The 17,729-nt window shown below is 34.5% G+C and overlaps 1 protein-coding gene across 1 annotated transcript in view; it reads right to left on the bottom strand.

Moving 5' to 3' along the window:
• Window positions 1-17,729, bottom strand: part of LOC145323720 (nucleoside hydrolase-like) — a 33,298-nt gene extending 15,569 nt beyond the window's left edge. The window contains exons 1-2 of the mRNA XM_080166201.1: window positions 17,684-17,729; window positions 16,847-16,903 (exon numbers count right to left, since the gene is read on the bottom strand). Of these exons, the coding sequence (XP_080022327.1) occupies window positions 16,847-16,903; window positions 17,684-17,692 (66 nt within the window). The 5' untranslated portion in view covers window positions 17,693-17,729. The remainder of the gene's footprint in view (window positions 1-16,846; window positions 16,904-17,683) is intronic.

Raw genomic sequence — 17,729 nt, 5'->3', positions numbered from 1 at the left:
ATTATTGTCTGTTCCTTAATTTAGTTAGATACATAATTAAAGTTTATTTTTGCAAGGTGCTTAGTTTAGCTTACATTCACTTGGTTTATGATAACTTGTATAAATAACAAACTTTCTTGTTATGTTCTTTTTGATATCTCTACTATGATTTATGCGATTAATTTCCTATCGTTTTCAATAATTACATAGAGATATATGAGAATATAAATATTTTACATCAATACACATATGTACAAGAGGTTTTATCATATGCAAAACTTTTATATCGTTAGGATACGTCCGTACGTCTTTGTTTAGAACTCAGATTATAAGAATCAGTTGTAATCTAGTTTACTCTTCGTGGATAGTGGGGAGAGTACAATGACCAGAAATAAGAAGGACTGTGTCTCTCAGATTCTCTATTTGGCGTGCTACTGCCCGTAATTCGTCTGTTATAGTCTGTCGGTTTCTATACTCTTGCTGTCTATACCGTATAACCAAACGGTTATATGCGTCTCTATAAGTGTTTCTAAGTATACGACAGTGCAAGTATCGTACAATACGACTAGGTTGGCTGATTCCACAACTAATTTTAAACGCTAACATTTCTTTAATCATCGTAAGCAAGTTATAACAATATTCTACTAGGTTTGCGAAGGTCTCATGTAGAACCCGTTGTGATCTAGGCATAGGCTTTCGGAATCTAGTTTGCATTTTATAACTTTTGTAAACTATTCTGTTAAGACTTACGTGTTGTGTGATAACTGTAGTACTTCACAAGGTTGGTGATTTCCTCACTTGTGGATATGTTATAGTAAACTGACTCAATTTCAGGGTAAAATTTAAGTTATCGTTATTGTTTACTACTACTAAAATTCTGAGTGGGCGTTTCCTGTCCGAAGTTATAATTAAAGTTTTTTGACATATTTTTTTTGTATGTAGAGTGGTTATAGTTTCTAATAACTAATCAACTCATCATAATTCAAGGCGAATATATATAGGTTGCCTATTAGTGCTGCTATGTTTGTACACTTTGTACAATTTGTATTAAATGTTTTAAATAGTTTTTGTGTATATTTTAGGGTGCGTATTTAACATTTGTAATATTCGCATTTATGTACAATCTGTATCAATTGTTTGACTCTGTTTGCCTATACAGATTCAAAACTCTCTATATGCAAAAATTTGTTTTATGTAAGTGTTTTTGAAGGGATCGACTCTTTAGTCGACGTATATTGCATATAGTTGGTCTCCCCGTTGAAGAGAAAAGATGTATATTTTACCACTGAATATATAACCTTGAGTGGGAAAATTTACATGAATATGATAACTTAGTTATCAGATTAAAATAACATATTATCATATTGTTCACAAGTTTACAGGGTAAATGGAAATGTAAATTATGGTTGTGAACTTGTGCCATTCCGAAATCTGACATGTCTATCATTTATTTTCCTAAGTCGTCGACCTCCGGTAATAAATACGGAATCGAGTGTCATGTCCTCGTCGTCACTTGAGTCCTCTATGTCCGAATCAGAATCTAATGGTTTCTTATTTTGTGACGCTTCTTTTCGTGTTTCTAAGGGTGAGTGTGCGCGTATTCCTGGTTGTGGATCTTTTGAATTAACCGGAAATATAAGCGGAAGTGTGTCATTTTTAACTAATGTGGCTATCTCTTGATTTGTGAGTTTATTATAAGGCTTTGTGATAATATCCCTTATTTCCTCTGGGAGGGTGTCAAAATGTTCGTCAATTGGCTTGAACTTTTTGATTTCGTTGAAAGAGTATTTAAATATTTCAGTCTTCTTGTCAGAAATTCTTTCAAGCGTGCAACTGTTAGGGCTTACATCTAAAACTCTATAGGGTGAAATATGATAGATAGGTCTAAGATTGGGGTTAACACCAGGTGTAATAGTGTTATTTCTAACCAAGACAAGATCTCCTATATCAAATTGTTTGTGTATGCGGGTTTTGTTAATATACTTTAGTCTTGCCTCCCTTCCCTTTTCAATAGCTTTTGCTGAAATGTCCAAGTTTTCTTGTATACCGTCTGAGAGGTCTTGCACATAAGCTTCTGTGCGTGCTATTTCAGGGTGATATTCATCCGGTTTTATTGCTCCAAAGAACAATTTAGACAGGGAGCTACGTGTCCCGAATAATAATTCCATGGGTGAAAATCCAGTTTTTGGTATTTTAGTGCAATTATATTGTCGGACTATTAACGGTAGTAGATATACCCATGAGGTTTTTGAGTCTTGCGCCAAAATTTTAATGATTGGCCATTTTATTACTTTGTTGCTAGCTTCTACCAATCCTTTAGAGGGTGAAAAGTACGCAGTAGAATACAAAACTCGGATGCCAATAGAAGCAAAGAATATTAAATTTTGCTTATCTAAAAATGATTTTGCATTGTCGCACAATATTTGTCTGGGGGAGAAATTAGGATAGAAATAAAACATGAATTTGTTTATAAATTCACGGGATGTGAGTGATTTCATGGGATATGCAAGAATCATTCCTGTTAGTTGGCAGACTATAGTGAGGATATGATTATAACTACGATATGGGGGCAAGGATTGTATATAGTCAATACTTACACATTCAAAAGGTCTTGAAATTGTACTATAAGTTCCTACTTGTTCTAGTTTTGTAGATGAATTTTGAAGTTGACAATTTAAACAAGATCTAGTGTAATTTCTAACATATTTCTTAAGGTTAGGGTGGAAGAAGTTTTGCATATTCAAAAGCATTTTAATTTCTCCACTATGTACTAACAAAAGATGAGTATAGCATACTAATACTGGTAATAGTTTGGTTGGGAGATAAACCTTTAAATCTCCTTTTATTTTTGTAAACAGAATCGTGTCCTTAAGTTCGTAGTTTGTAATTGTAATTGTAATTTATTTCCTGTGCAATAACTGCTCGCCTCGTTTTATTGCACTGCAGCATTACAGGCCTAAATGACCATTAGCATCACGTTAACAAAATATGGCCCTACTTATATTAGAAATAGTGTACATATTTAATAGTAATAATTTTAAAATAAACTTAGCCTTATTAATCACAATATTCTAAGTTAGGGGCGCTTGCACTTTGTTGATGCTGGTACAAAGTGTTTGCAATATTTAAAATAATTTATTATTATGATATTTGCATATAATATATAGACAATTGTAGGTTAGGCTTGCTGCTGCGTTGAACAGGTTGCTGTGTCCACTTTAAAGGTTCACCTTAGCCGAAAACAGGTCGGCTCTTAGAGGTCTGCTTTTACGGCAGTACCCTTCTGGGGTTCCAGGTGGGGGCTAGCTGTCCAACAAAGGTGCTGCGGTTGCAGCTGGGTATGTGTGTGTGGAGGTGTGTGTACTTCGACGTTGTCAGGCCATTCACTGCTGCGTGCCAGTGTGAACCCGTGCCGTCAGCGACTTCAGGGGGGTGCTGTGTTGCGGTGTGGTGGGTGTGCCAAGTGCCGTGTCCCTGTGACTTCCAAATTCTCCAATTGGTCAGGTATCTAAAATAGTAGAATTTGGCTGCCCCCAGGGGGGGACAGATATAAAAAGATATAAATAGTTAGATGTTTTGAGACAGTCCTTTTAAGAGTAAGATGAAAAAAATGTAATTTAGTTTACCATTTTTTAGTGGTGGGACATATTTATTCATGTGTACTTTTATTAAAGTATATTGTACGTTGAGTACAAAAAGTGGATAGAAATAATGTTGGTTTAATCAGATATGATACATAATTATGTATAGACGTTGACTTAGTATGATTAATAAAAAATCAAAAAAAATATATGCTAAATAATGCATAAGATAGTAAAATAATAATAAGTAAACTTAGAAGTAAATATTACGAGCGAAAGTAGAATTAACTAAGATTAGATGGGGTTACAATTAATTGGATTTCTAAAGAAATGCTACAAAAAAAAGAGAGGACTACAAAATTGACTTCATGCAGCATTTGTTCCATAGTTCTTCTTATCCCTTATTTTCCTGAAAAATAAGTTTATTAGTTTATGTTATTAATGAGGTGGGTAAATAGTTTTTTGGAGAATAATTTCTTGTTCTCAATATTCTTTATATTTGCTGGCAAATTATTAAATATACGAGGAAATTTATATAATGGAGTATTCATAATATAAGTGTTAATATTAGTTCTAGTAGCAAAGTCTTCATTGTTTCTTGTTGGGTAATTATGAACATTATTTGTGAAATGCCAACAATCATTAAAAACTTTTGGGGCTTGGTTATATTTAAATGAGTGCATAAATTTACACACATTGTATGTCATAAGTTCATTTACGGGAAGTATTCCATATTGTTTAAAAAGAGGGGATGTAGGTTCTCTGTTATTTTTAGTTTTTGCAATTATTCTAATGCATGATTTTTGAAGGATTTTAATTGGTTTTAGTGTTTCTTGGTTTACTCCCGTAAATAACATTATGCCATACTCAATTATACTCTTGCAGTATGATGAATATAAAATCTTTAGATGGCGTTTATTTAGTAAATCTTTCATGATTTTTAACGAGAATACGGCTTTTTGCAATCTAAGGTGTAGGTTGTCAAAATGTTTCTTATAATTCATTTTTTCATCTAGTGTAATTCCTAGATGTTTGGCACTCTGATCGTCCTTGTTCTGATTAGCATTGCAAACAAGCGAAAGTTTATTGATTTTGCTTTGGTTATTTTCACCAAAGGAATTTGTATTAATATAGACAGGAAAATCAATTTTTAAATTAATTTCTTCTTGAGAAAAATTCTGACGTGGGGTGGTAAAAATGATTACTTTCGTCTTTTTTGCATTGATGATCAGACGATTGGACGCATACCACTGTACAATATGTGGTAAAGTGTCATTTAGTGCATTTATTAAGTCATTCAGGTTGTCTTTAATTAAAAGGGTTAAGGAATCATCTGCAAATAAATTAAAAATTGCATTGGCAATGGCATTTTCGATATCATTGATAAAGATTAAAAAAAATAATGGGCCTAAAACTGAGCCTTGTAAAATGCCCAGTAAGATCTCACGAAGGGAACTGCATTTCCCCTTAAAGTAAACAAATTGTTTTCTATTAGAAAAATAAGATTTAATTAGATTTAATGTTTGACCTCTAATGCCATAATGGTAAAGTTTACTGAATAATATTTGATGATCAATAGTGTCAAAGCACTTTTGAATGTCGATCAGTACTGCACCACAAATTTTTCCTTCTGCTTGAGTGTTTGCAATTAAGTTGCTCAAGTTAAGGAGATTGTGTACAGTACTGATCGACTTTCTGAATCCAAATTGCCTATCACTAAAAAAATGATTTTCTTCTAAGAATTCTAGGATGTTATTGTAAATGATTTTTTCAAGGGGTTTGGAGAAATTATTTACAAGGCTAAGACATCTATAATTATCAGGGGTGGAGGGATCTCCCGCCTTAAATAGGGTTATACATTTGGATATTTTCATACCTTCAGGGAAGGTACCACTGGAAATAGCTAGGTTATAAATTGCATTTAGGGGAACTGAAAGGGGTGCCGCACAATTTATTATGGTTTTCATTGAAATGTCATTTGCATCACATGATGTTTTTGGGAAACAACTGGTTATTGCATTAAAAGTTGTAAGTTCATCTAAAGGGGGGATGAAAATTGTGTCATCAATTCTATTTGGTAGAAAATCATAATAATTGCGGTAAGTAATAGGAATTTGATCTAATAAACTGGTTCCTAGAGTTGTAAAATAAAGGTTAAATTGATTGGCAATTTCTATTGGATCTGTAATTTTAACATTATTGATCAGCAGATGTTCAGTATCAATTTTATTTTTATTTATATTTAAAGCTTCTTTTAAAACTGACCAGATTTTCCTCCCATCTTTCCCAGCCTTAATTATTGCATTTTGGAAATAGTTTTGTTTGGCCCTAGTAAAACAACGTCTTAATTCGTTTCTATAACGTTTATATGCAAGAATGTTGTCTTCAGATTTGTCTTTGTGTTGTTTATTGTATAGGTGATGTTTAAAGTTTCTACATTTTAGAAGATGGTCATTTACATGATTTTGATGGTGGGTGGTCTTTTTTTTGGGTTGAATGGTTTTTTTTGGACAATATACATCATAAAGACCCCTGAAGACATCATAGAATTTGTTATAAGCTAAATTTACATCGGTAGCATGGATAATTTCGTCCCAGTTTTGTCTATTTAATGCTTCTGATAGGGAGCGAAGATTTTCTTCAAATAAGGCACGTTTTTCAAAGCTATCATTTGATTTTTGTTTAGGAATTTTTGTTTTGAAAATATTACACAAAATAAAATGATCAGAGATGTCGGAAATTATAGTTAAAGATTTTTCATGGTTGGGTATGTAATTTTTCATAAAGAATACATCAATGAGGGAAAAGGAATGCGTAGTTACGCGAGTGGCTCTAAGTTGTGTATTTAAAAACCCAAAAGTTGTCATTATATCAACAAACCTACTAGCATTACTTGTAGAGTAGGTCTCAAAAATGTTTAGATTAATATCTCCGCATATAAAAATTGTCTTTTATAAGTGTAGGTGTTTGATTTAGAGGTTAGACAACGTGTGTAAATATCAGAGTATTCCTCTTTTTGGTTTGCAATTATATTTTCTATGCTAATCCTTTCTTTTAGGATTTCCAAAGGTCTTAGTACTTTGCCTATAACTCTATGTTCTGCGGCAAGTGAATTTATGGTGATTTTGGGTTTTTGTTGCTTTGGCTGTGGGGGTTGTTCATCATAACCCAAATAGTCGGGGTTATCCATAATGAACTGTGTCCATTCCTCAATAGTCCAAACTTTATATTGGGGTAAGTTATCTTCAAACCCAGATTTAACAAACTTAGGTAGGGCTACCTTTTTAATGCTTGGTAAAGTAGCCTTATATGCTCTTGTTAAGAAATCTGCCAAATTGTCTTCTCCTCTTAAGAAAGACATTGTTAGCTTCGGTATTAGAGTCAACAGAGTGGTATTCCATCTCTTCAATTTATTAACGGCTGTTAATGCTTTAGGATTAAAGAGATAATAAGCACACTTTGCGTCTGTTAACAAAGTACATTCACAGCTTGGACCTATCAGAGTTCTAAACGAGTTTGCTGCATAAATAATTCCTAGGATTTCAATGTCTATGATATGTAATCTTGACTCAGCAACGGTAATTTTCTTTGAGGTGTATGCGATAATTTCAAACATAGACGCTAAAGATTTTAAATTAAAGCTATTGGTTGATGAAACCATTGCGGGTCTTACTATGTGTTGCTCTTTGTGTCCATATAGTAAAAATACAAAAGGGGGTTTTGTTTTGTCTGAACAGTGTTGAGTGACAGGTTTGACACCCTCTATATTTGTGATAACTATCACAGGACGGTACATAGCTACACTAAGAGCTTCAAATATGAGTTGTTGCGGATCTAGATATACATATCCATGCTCTAGTTTGCGAATAAATTCTAAGAATTTATCCCTATCATTATTAAATACAAATTGAATATACTTTTGTCTCAACATCGTAGAACGTATAATTTTTGATGCTCTTTGCAGGATAGTGGTCAAAGGTGTTTGAACTTTATTTAGTTCTAGAAGCAATTGTAAAGATATCCCGAGACTATTGTGTACAGTGTCTTCAGGATAGCCCAAAGTTTTACTAGCCAAATATTCAAACTCAGGTGGTCCATCTTCAGACATACGCTTCGCATAATCCTTAATGTTTTCACCTTCATTCTGCAAAGGTAGGGGTAAAATTGGTAACCTATTATCATAAATAACATGGTGTACAGGGTCATCGAAATTTAGCCCAGGGGGTAGGGTTTTAGCCTGTAATTCTGGTGTCACTATTTGCGCTAAGACTGCCGAATATGAGCCAGTTGAGGTGCCGGCTGCGTCTGATAAGATAATCTTAGGTGCAGATAAGTTAACTAATTTGCTAAAAATTGGTCCTGAAGCTAAAGCTTTCTTAATGTCTTCGAATGCTTGTCTTTGTTCTGGAGTTGGGACAAAAGTTTTACCTATTCTAGTAGAAGTAAGTGAAGTTAGAATATGTGTAGGAGCCATAATATCAAATCTTAAATGTTTATGCATACTTTGTAGTACTCCCATAAAAGATCTCATTATAGTAATATCAGTAGGCATGGGAATATTTAGAAGTTTTTGTACTCGCCTTTGATCTACACAGCAATAATTATGTGAAATGAAGAACCCAAAGAAATTTACCCTACTTTTAAAAAGTTGTGATTTCTTTAAACTAATCTTTCCTTTATGCGTGTGTATTCTCCCCATAACTTTCTTCAAAATCTTAAAATGTATATTCAATGATTCTGATCTAGTTTTAGCTAGTTCAGTTGAGACAATGAAATCATCGTAAATGTGTTGGACTTCTGGGATAGGTGAGTATACCATCTTGGCTAAATCACCTTCCATTACAACATTACCACTATCATCATAAACCAATTCCCAGTGTAATATCTTTTCCATAAAGCGTGATAGACTTTCAGGTGAAGTCTTAATGCCGGTTGGTAAGGATGCATGTCTAAAAGCTCCTAAGGGGGTTGCAAACAATGTTAGGTCTCTGCAAGAAGGTTCTAGCGTTATACTATGAAAGGCGTTAGCCATGTCACTACTACTATGCACAAATTTGTCCCTTAGAGATTGAATCAAATTTTCTGCTGTGGGTAGCAGTGCAGGTTCAGATTGCAGACATGGATTCAATTGTTGAAAATTTACAATTAAACGAGGACAGCTCCCCTGATCCGACTTTGGAATCAGATATGCTGGGCTTGCATAGTTGTTATAGGAATCCCCATCCAAATTAGCTCTTTCAATGGTGCCGTTCTTTAGCAAAAACTCTAAGATAGATTGCATTTGCATTTTCTCTACGGGTGATAAATAATATAATTTCTTATGCTGGGGTAAAGTTTGACCAGGTTTTAGTCTAATTGTATAATTGCCTAGATATTTACTCATGTTACCTCTATCAGTAGAATGTGTAGATATGATATCAGGGTAAGATTTTAGGAATATGTCTTCTATATAATGTCTTACCTCTGGTGGATAGTCTGACAGCACCACAAGATCCTCTGGTTTAACAAACTGATCCTTAGGCACACTGTAGCCAGTAGGTTCTGTTACATAGTCCATGAGGTTATCAGATTCAGCTATATGTTTTAAGCCAAGTTCAATAACGTCATCACTATTCTCAAAGAGTTTATTCTTTTCAGGATCTGGTGTAGTTAGAATTTCATCAATATTAGAACGGTAGTCAGATAAGGCTACTCCTGGTACTGGAGTGTCATTGTTTATAGCTGTAGGATTCGGTATATATCCATCAGCTAAAGGAAAAGATCGTTCTACCAGATTGATGGCGCTGTATTTTGGTAGCTATAAGAGTTGAACTGAATGGTTTCTGGTGTCTAGTGAGATCTGATTGATGGCTGGAGCCGTATCTTTTTCTGCGTGTCGCTCCAGGGCTTGTACCATCTCATCTAGCTCAGTTGTCACAGATACATTGTGTAGGAATGATTGCGTAAAATCAAAGTCTGTGGTGATCTCCTTGACTACAAATTGGTTGCTTGGTTCCAAGTATCCGGTGATAACAGTGTTAGTGATTGCATGTTCAGTGACATTTGTTATCATTGCTCTTCCACTAAGTTGTCCTCGGTTGTTGACAGTCAGTTGCGTTTGTCCAGGTTGAATTTTAATTCCTCCATTTCTATCATTGGCAATGTGGTCATCGCTGAGAATGACTTTTGTTCCAGGAGCTAAGTTGAAGAAATGGTTGATGTTCATTTCTATAGTCTGAGTTTCATTAGGGTCAATTTTGTCTATTGTCCCTGTGCAGAGTTGTAACTCATAATCAGAACAGAACAGGCTATCTAGTACTCTCCCAGGATGGAACATAGAGTATAGATATGGTGCCGGCGGGTGGTTATCCGCAACGAAAGTCAACCCTAATTGGAGATCTCTAATGCCGTTCATTCCAATGATCATAGGTGTGACATTCTTGTGTTCCTCAGGTACAATCATAAATGGTACTGGTCTATAGATGCCTGAGAATTGTGTGAGACGAATCATGAGAGTTATCTCTCCAGCTACTGGGATTTTGTGTCCAGAATAGCTGACAAGAACCATGTCACTCTTTTCCAGATGGTTCTTAACCTCACTTTGTTGTACTCCAAATAACATACCAAAATAGCTGGTTGACATGATATTTCTGTCTGCTGCTGAGTCAAACAAAGCTGTCATGTATACATCGTAGTTTCCATTTGACATACATCCAGAACAGTTCAGGTACATTTTCCTATTTTCATCCATGATAGCTGCAGAACTATCGACCGCTAAAATCTTGGGGTCGTTTGGATCCATTCGAACGGTGATAGCGTTAACTCTACCTGTTCTGCCACGCTCCTTGGATTGTCCATTGGCTTTGGCCTCAACCCATTCTTCATATGCCTGTCTAAACACACCACCAGGTCTTACTTTACCACTATGGTACAGTTCCATCATTGCTGGTCGTCCAGGGCATAGGTGTTGCGCGTGGTATAGGTCTTTGCCATACTTCTTGTGACAGCTTGGGCAGTATCCGGATGTTAGTGCTGTTTGATATTGTCGTCCTTGGTCATCACACAGTAGTCTGCATCCATCGGATATTTTGTGGGAGTTTTGACCACATGCACCGCAGTAGCGCTTATTGGATGTACCATAGGAGATATGATAATCTTGTTTGGTGTTCTTTTGTGGTTGCCTATCTCTATTATCCCTGTTTTCTCTGTTGTAGGTTTTAGGATAGGCTGGTTTAGCAGTAACTTCTCTAACTGTTGGCCTTTTATAATAGCTTGTCGTAGCGGCAACTTTAGCTGGTTGTTTGTCTCTGTTCATTCTTGTATCCCTGTCATGTGAGTAGTTGGTGTTGTTCGTCTTTTTATGAAGCGATAAATCTCCATTGTAACTGGCTGATACACCATTCTGCTGTAGGTCCAGATCTAGGTCTTCAGTTCTAGGATACATGGAAGCGGTCAACTCATGATATGTAGGGGATCTTCCAAGATCATGTGTGAGATTGTGATGGTTTTCAGATGCTATATTGCGGCTATTTGTTGGTAAGCTACGTTTGAGTGCCTCCACTGCAGTTATGTTGAATACATTCTGTCTTTCCTTCTTGTCTGTATAATGAACAGCGGCTCTGCTGGCAAGATTCTGAATTGTACTGACAAGCTTAGGGAATGACATGGCCTTTGTTCCCTTAAAGGCTATCAGCTTAGCTTGAGCTTCCTGTGGGCTGATGAGTATATCATACTGTAGCAGTAAGCTATTGTAGACACTTTCAATGGATAGTCCAAGATTGAAACTCTGCTGGATAGTAGTATATGCTTCGCCAGTTGTGGTTCTAAGCATAAAGGTTTCAAATTCAGATCTTGAGAGGTTACATAACTCCTGAGCAGTGTTCATCTCTGATAGGTAATCAGTAATGTAGGGTGGTTTACCATCTCCTTTGAAGCAATGCTTGAGAGGGAAGGTTCCATTGGCTAACTTAAGCTTTTGATCGTTGCTTAGGGTGCTCTTACTTGCATAGCTGCTTGGTGGTTTAATTCCAGTTTGGTTGGTGAAGTTACTGAAGTGTCGTTGAGTGCGTTTGTCATTCTCCACTTGTACAATACGCTGGGCTTCTAACTCAACTTCACGTCTTTGTTCCTCTTTGTATTCCCTCATACTCTGTGTGTAGTTGGTACAGAAGTTCCTCATCATTTCTGAATCCACACGTAGGTTGGGGTTACAAAGTCTTATTGTATCCAGGAATTGTGGGAACAGGAAATTTCCCAGAGGATCTGCTAGTGTTGCTCTAACATATCGATCTCTGATCAGTGCGTCTGGTGAGTCCTCTCGCATAGGTATGGATCTTACAGATTCCCTGTCTGGTTCTGGCGTCTGGGTTCTCTCACCATTCTGTTCTGGTTCCTCCTGGTTGGGCATTGGTTCCTCTCTTCGTGTATCATCTCCTGCAGAAGCTGCATCAGCTGACGGAGTTCTTCTTCCAGGCGTCGTCGAGCGTCCTCGACGTGGAGTGTTCGCCTTTTCAGCGTTGTCATCTTTCTTACTTTTATTAAATAATGGCATTACAGCTAGCTTAAAGCTTTTAAACTTTCAATGAGTTCTTTAAAGAAGCTTATGAGATGTTGTACTATTTTAGGATTTAAATAGCAGAGGTACAAGAAGAAAACGACTAGTGCGCTTAACGTTAAAACAATCAGGAATTGTTTACAATAACAAATTTTTCTTTTAAAATTGTTAAATATAGATGAGTATGTATTGTCTACTTCACCTACAGTTGTTTCTACGTCGTGAATGCTTGCGTGTGAGCTTGGAATCTTATTCTGGAGTGTGCGCTAATGCACTCTTATCCTTAATTAAACTCAACTGTAGAAACACTTTTACTTAGATTTATTCTATATTTGCTTACAAAGCTAATGTGGGTTAGTTAGCTATACAAATTAGCTATAAGGTCAGATAGAATGTTAAAGTTTGCAGCGAAGTTAATTTGGGTATGCTAATATACTATCACAAATTAACTGTTATTTGCTTAGGCGTCGACTTTTCCTAGCAAATGTTATTGTTGAGAAAAACAGCAATTTATAATCCTTGTTGAATTCTTACTTCACTCTAAGGATATGTAGCTTACAATCTGCTTATTCCTGTAAGGCTTTATGAATATAACTTACTAAGGTTCACTCCCAAAGGATCGTCTATATTCTAATAGTATTGCAACTGTTTTGCCTGAATATCAAAGATCTCGCACCCAATACTTATAGTTGTATTAGGGTATGCCTACCAATCCTACTAAGTATTATTCGCGAATTATTACGGGGCTTCACTTGTGATTTCAATCCTTATAACTATATTATTGAGACTCAATTTAGATTATCCTATATATATGAATATAATCAGTCTGTTTTCAAGGTTATTATAGACCGGATGTGCTCTACTTAATTAGTGAGAACACAATATTCTATGTGTCTTACTGAAGTGTGATATCCTACGCAAGGTGATCAATCTATACGCTGGAAGTTGTCAATCAAACTCTTTAAAGTAGACTACAAGGTTGGTGTTATTGCTTGGTCAAATATTATTGAAAATCAAATTAGCTGAATTAGTGCACTTTTTTTCTAAAAAGGTAACAATTTTAGATTATAAAGACTATGAACTATATGTACACACTTTATTTTACTTGGTTATAGATTTTATACTAATAATCCTAAGTAAAATTAAATTTTCTCAATGGTATAAAAGAAAATATTCTTTCTTTGTTTTAATCCGGATGTTTTATAAAGACAGTAGAGTACTTCCAATATTACTTGCTACTTCTTTTAGAGACGTCCCAAGACTCCCAAGATAGGCTGCTGCAACCTTTTGCTGCGTTTGGTTACTAGAACTTTGTCTCTTATAAGTGTGCTTTTAAATTACATATAGGGCTTAGGTTGTTGACTATACTTTTAAATCACTAATATTCACTATCACTAATGATTGATGGTTTATAACTCTTCTCAAGTTGTCTGTTGAATTCTGGCGGCACATGAAATAGAAATTTTAGCATTAGCAAAGCAAGTAAAAATTTAGTTTTCATGTCCTACTTATTGTTGAGTGAACTGTTTATTGTATCTATGTATGTGTTTGTAAGGAACATACAAACAAAAGATTTTCTAAGTTAAGATTGAATTAAAAACTTTCTAAGTCAAAATAAAATAGAATCACTCTAAGTCCAAAGTTGGAAAATTTTGACTAAGTCCAAAAAGTTTCTAATGAAAATATTCTAAGTACAAAACCAATAAATTTTGGCCTAGGAAAAAAATCAAAAATTATCTTAAGTACAAAAAGTTAGCAAATTTTGACTAAGTCAAAAAAATTTTTTTTTTGAAATTATACCAAGTACAAAATTAGTGAATTTTGACTAAGTCCAAAAATCTTTCAATGAAATCATGCTAAGTACAAAAATAGTGGAATTTTCTTGAGACAAAAGAAATAGAATTACTCTAAGTCCAGACGTGGAATATTTTGTCCGAGATGAAATTTCCTAACAGTTCATTCACAAAGCTACTTTAGAGATTGCCTATAAGTCAAAAGAAGTAGAATCATTCTAAGTCCACTATTGGAATATTTTGACTAAATGCAAATCTCGCTAAGTTAAGGATTTTAAAATTATAAAGTATTAGAGTGTTAGAATTATCCTTCACCAAAAGAAGTAGAATCTCTCTAAGTCCATAATTGGAATATTTTGGCTAAGACAAAAATACTCTAAGACAAAATTTTCTTTTAAGTGTGGAAAATGAAATTTGTTAATCTAGTTGGAAAATTCGTAATTATTACAAGTCCGAAATTTTGGTAAATTTCCAACCAAGTTCACAATTTCATAAAAATTTACTATAAGTCCAGAAATTCGAGATTCTCTCTGTAACAAAAGAAATAGATACGGTGCTAAGTCCAAAAAGTGGAATATTTTGCTCAGAGTCTCAGGAATTATTTCTCTGATTGCATATAGTAATTTGTCTACACTTATATCATTCCAACCGATCGATGTTGAGAATATCTTTGAAACTTTGAAATATTTTGTTTAACTCAAAATTTTAGAGGCAATAGTTTTATTTTGATACATCCGCGTATAAATCAGAATTGCATTAAGAATATAAGTCCTAGGCATGTATAAGTAAGTGCAAATCTCAGAAAATCGGTTCTAACGGCACCAAAGTATTAGTACAGTTTAACTTGTGTATAAATGCTACAAGTTTGTAATAATCTTTTGGCCCTTTACTACGACTCAAGAGTACTAACTGCTTTCGGCATATTGTTTCAGAAACATGGCTCCAAAGACAATATGTATCCCAACTAACAGCGTTTCCCGTGTTCTATAGGATTTGCTCCTAAGTTTTCATTTAATAAGGCAGTTCAAAATGGTCCTTTACAAATAGTATTTTGATAGCTTATAAATGAAAAGTTACTCCATGCTTGATTCTTAATAAGTTCTGGTTTAAGTATCAAAGATTCAAGTATTTTAACACTTAGAGAATTTTCGAATAAGTAAAAATCATACTAAGTCCGAAGATTTATATATATACTCCGCCACCTAGCACAACTCCTAAATTTCAAAATTCTGACTAAGTCCAGAAATCAAAATTTTGCACATAGCTCAATCATAGATTATCCCAACCCAAGTGTTTTACTAAAGAGAGGCGGACATGGAGGTGCCGGTGTGCTGGTATTCTCTAGGGCCTCTAGAGTGTCAACCAGTGCGAGTGTCCTTATAGGGCGGCGACCAATGGCCACAAATATGCTAGCATTCTCTAGGGCCTCTAGAGTGTCGGCTAGTGCAACTGCTCGTACACGAGGCTCTCAATTGCATTTGTGTCGTGCCTTTCAGTCCCTATCTCTTCAAACGCCTCATAGTCCTAACCTTGCTCTCAAATAGTATCACAGGTTTTGGTAAATCCGATTTTGCCATAGCTACAATTATTCGATTTTGGTAAAAATACCTGCCTTAGGCGGTTCGGGTACGGTAAGGGAAAAAAAAGAAAAAAAAATTTATGAAGTAAAATTTTTCTAAGATACAACCGGTAAGTTGCACCATTGTGGGTGCGAATGGGGCGTTTGTCCATATTTAGGTATGGAGACCGCTCTTCTATGAGTACTACTAAAACCTAATTTTAATGCAATACACATAGACATTCTCATCGTCGGTTCGCTTATTTAGAATGCTTGACCTTCTATTCCCACAAGTATAATACGAATTTGGTTGAGCTGGTGGAAGCTCAACAAAAGACCCACGCGAAGTATTATGTTGCTTTAACCTAAGAATAAATGGTTGGTTTGGATATTCGATCAGAATCATATAAGTATATTAAGTATTAAGGAAGGAAAATGTTTTTATAAAGTGTATTTATATCACAAGTGCATAAGTTAAGTATGAAAATATTTACAGGATAAGTGTTAAAATTGTAAGTAGAGTAGGACAGAAATGTGCCCTAAGTCCCAAGCAGTGAATTGTGCTAAGTGTTAGAGTTCTAACATAAGGCCTGAGCTCAATTCATGCTAAGTACTAAGGGGCCTAAATTTAAACTACAATGCATGCCAAACAACTAAGTCATTACCTTTTTAAAGCCAGAAAGAGAAGTTGATGGTAGGAGAGTTAGTAAATAACTGAATAAATTCAAGAGGTACATGCTATAACATTAGCTCTGGACCAGGATTTTAGTGTTTGTCTGTGCAATTAAATATCTGTGTGTTAATATGTGACGTAAATCAGGCATAGTTGTAGGCATACATATATGTACTGGTTGTTTATATGATTACATTAACTATAAACATAATATCTTTAATAAACATATACTATTAGCAAATCACATATAGATTACCATGAATAGGCTTTCGTTACCCATATATGGTGTCATATAGGTAGAAACAGGCCTATGAATGCATAAATTGATACAAATAATGCCTTGGGCCTAGCTAAAGTAATTGTGTCTTGCCCCTGAGTGTTACTAGTTAATTGCAGGGCACGTGTCAATCAAAGGTTCATAATATGATCTATATAGTGTTGATTTTATATCAAGCATAGATAGATAGTTGTGGATGCGAAGCATTTCTGTAAAAGTCTCATATGTACGTTCAAAGAATTTGAAAATTGAGGATCGCATCTCCACAAGTTTATTATATTCAAGTTAAAAAAAATTAACTATAAGCTGAAATATACTATTCAAACTGTGTGTGACATATTCAGTAAATGTAGACACCATTCATAAGGAATAAGTAGTAACAGAGAGGTTGATCGTTGGAAAGTTTGGAATAACTACGTTGTAGAGAAGCGAAGCTACTATAAAATACATACCATTAGTATTGCCATAGCATCATCCACTCCTGTATCAGTATCAAGAATATACAGCTCCTTTATAGATATATAGTTAGATAGATAGATAGATATATACTATATAGATAGATAGTATTGCCATAGCATCATCCACTCCTGTATCAGTATCAAGAATATACAGTTCCTTTATATATAGATAGTTAGATAGATAGATATATACTATATAGATAGATAGTATTGCCATAGCATCATCCACTCCTGTATCAGTATCAAGAATATACAGCTCCTTTATAGATAGATAGTTAGATAGATAGATATATACTATATAGATAGATAGTATTGCCATAGCATCATCCACTCCTGTATCAGTATCAAGAATATACAGCTCCTTTATAGATATATACTATATAGATAGATATATACTATATAGATAGATAGTATTGCCATAGCATCATCTACTCCTGTATCAGTATCAAGAATATACAGTTCCTTTATAGATATATACTATATAGATAGATATATACTATATAGATAGATAGTATTGCCATAGCATCATCCACTCCTGTATCAGTATCAAGAATATACAGCTCCTTTATAGATATATACTATATAGATAGATATATACTATATAGATAGATAGTATTGCCATAGCATCATCCACTCCTGTATCAGTATCAAGAATATACAGCTCCTTTATTAATAGATAGATATAATGTAAAGATGTATGGATGAATGGATGGATAGATTGCTAGTAAATAAGAGAAAAAGACAGTTAAATAAATTTAAATTTTCAATTAATTAAAAGGTAGATTTTTTATCAACTGAATAATTCCAATTAAATAGATTTAATATAAATACCTTTTCCATTCTTATTCTGAAATAATATAATTCACATTGTGTAAAG

Source organism: Acartia tonsa, chromosome 7, assembly GCF_053477335.1.
Source record: "Acartia tonsa isolate MP-2025a chromosome 7, ASM5347733v1, whole genome shotgun sequence".
Taxonomy (NCBI): Eukaryota; Metazoa; Arthropoda; class Copepoda; order Calanoida; family Acartiidae; genus Acartia; species Acartia tonsa.
Note: the sequence above shows the minus strand (reverse complement) of the source record. Positions and strands in the feature narration are given on the sequence as shown.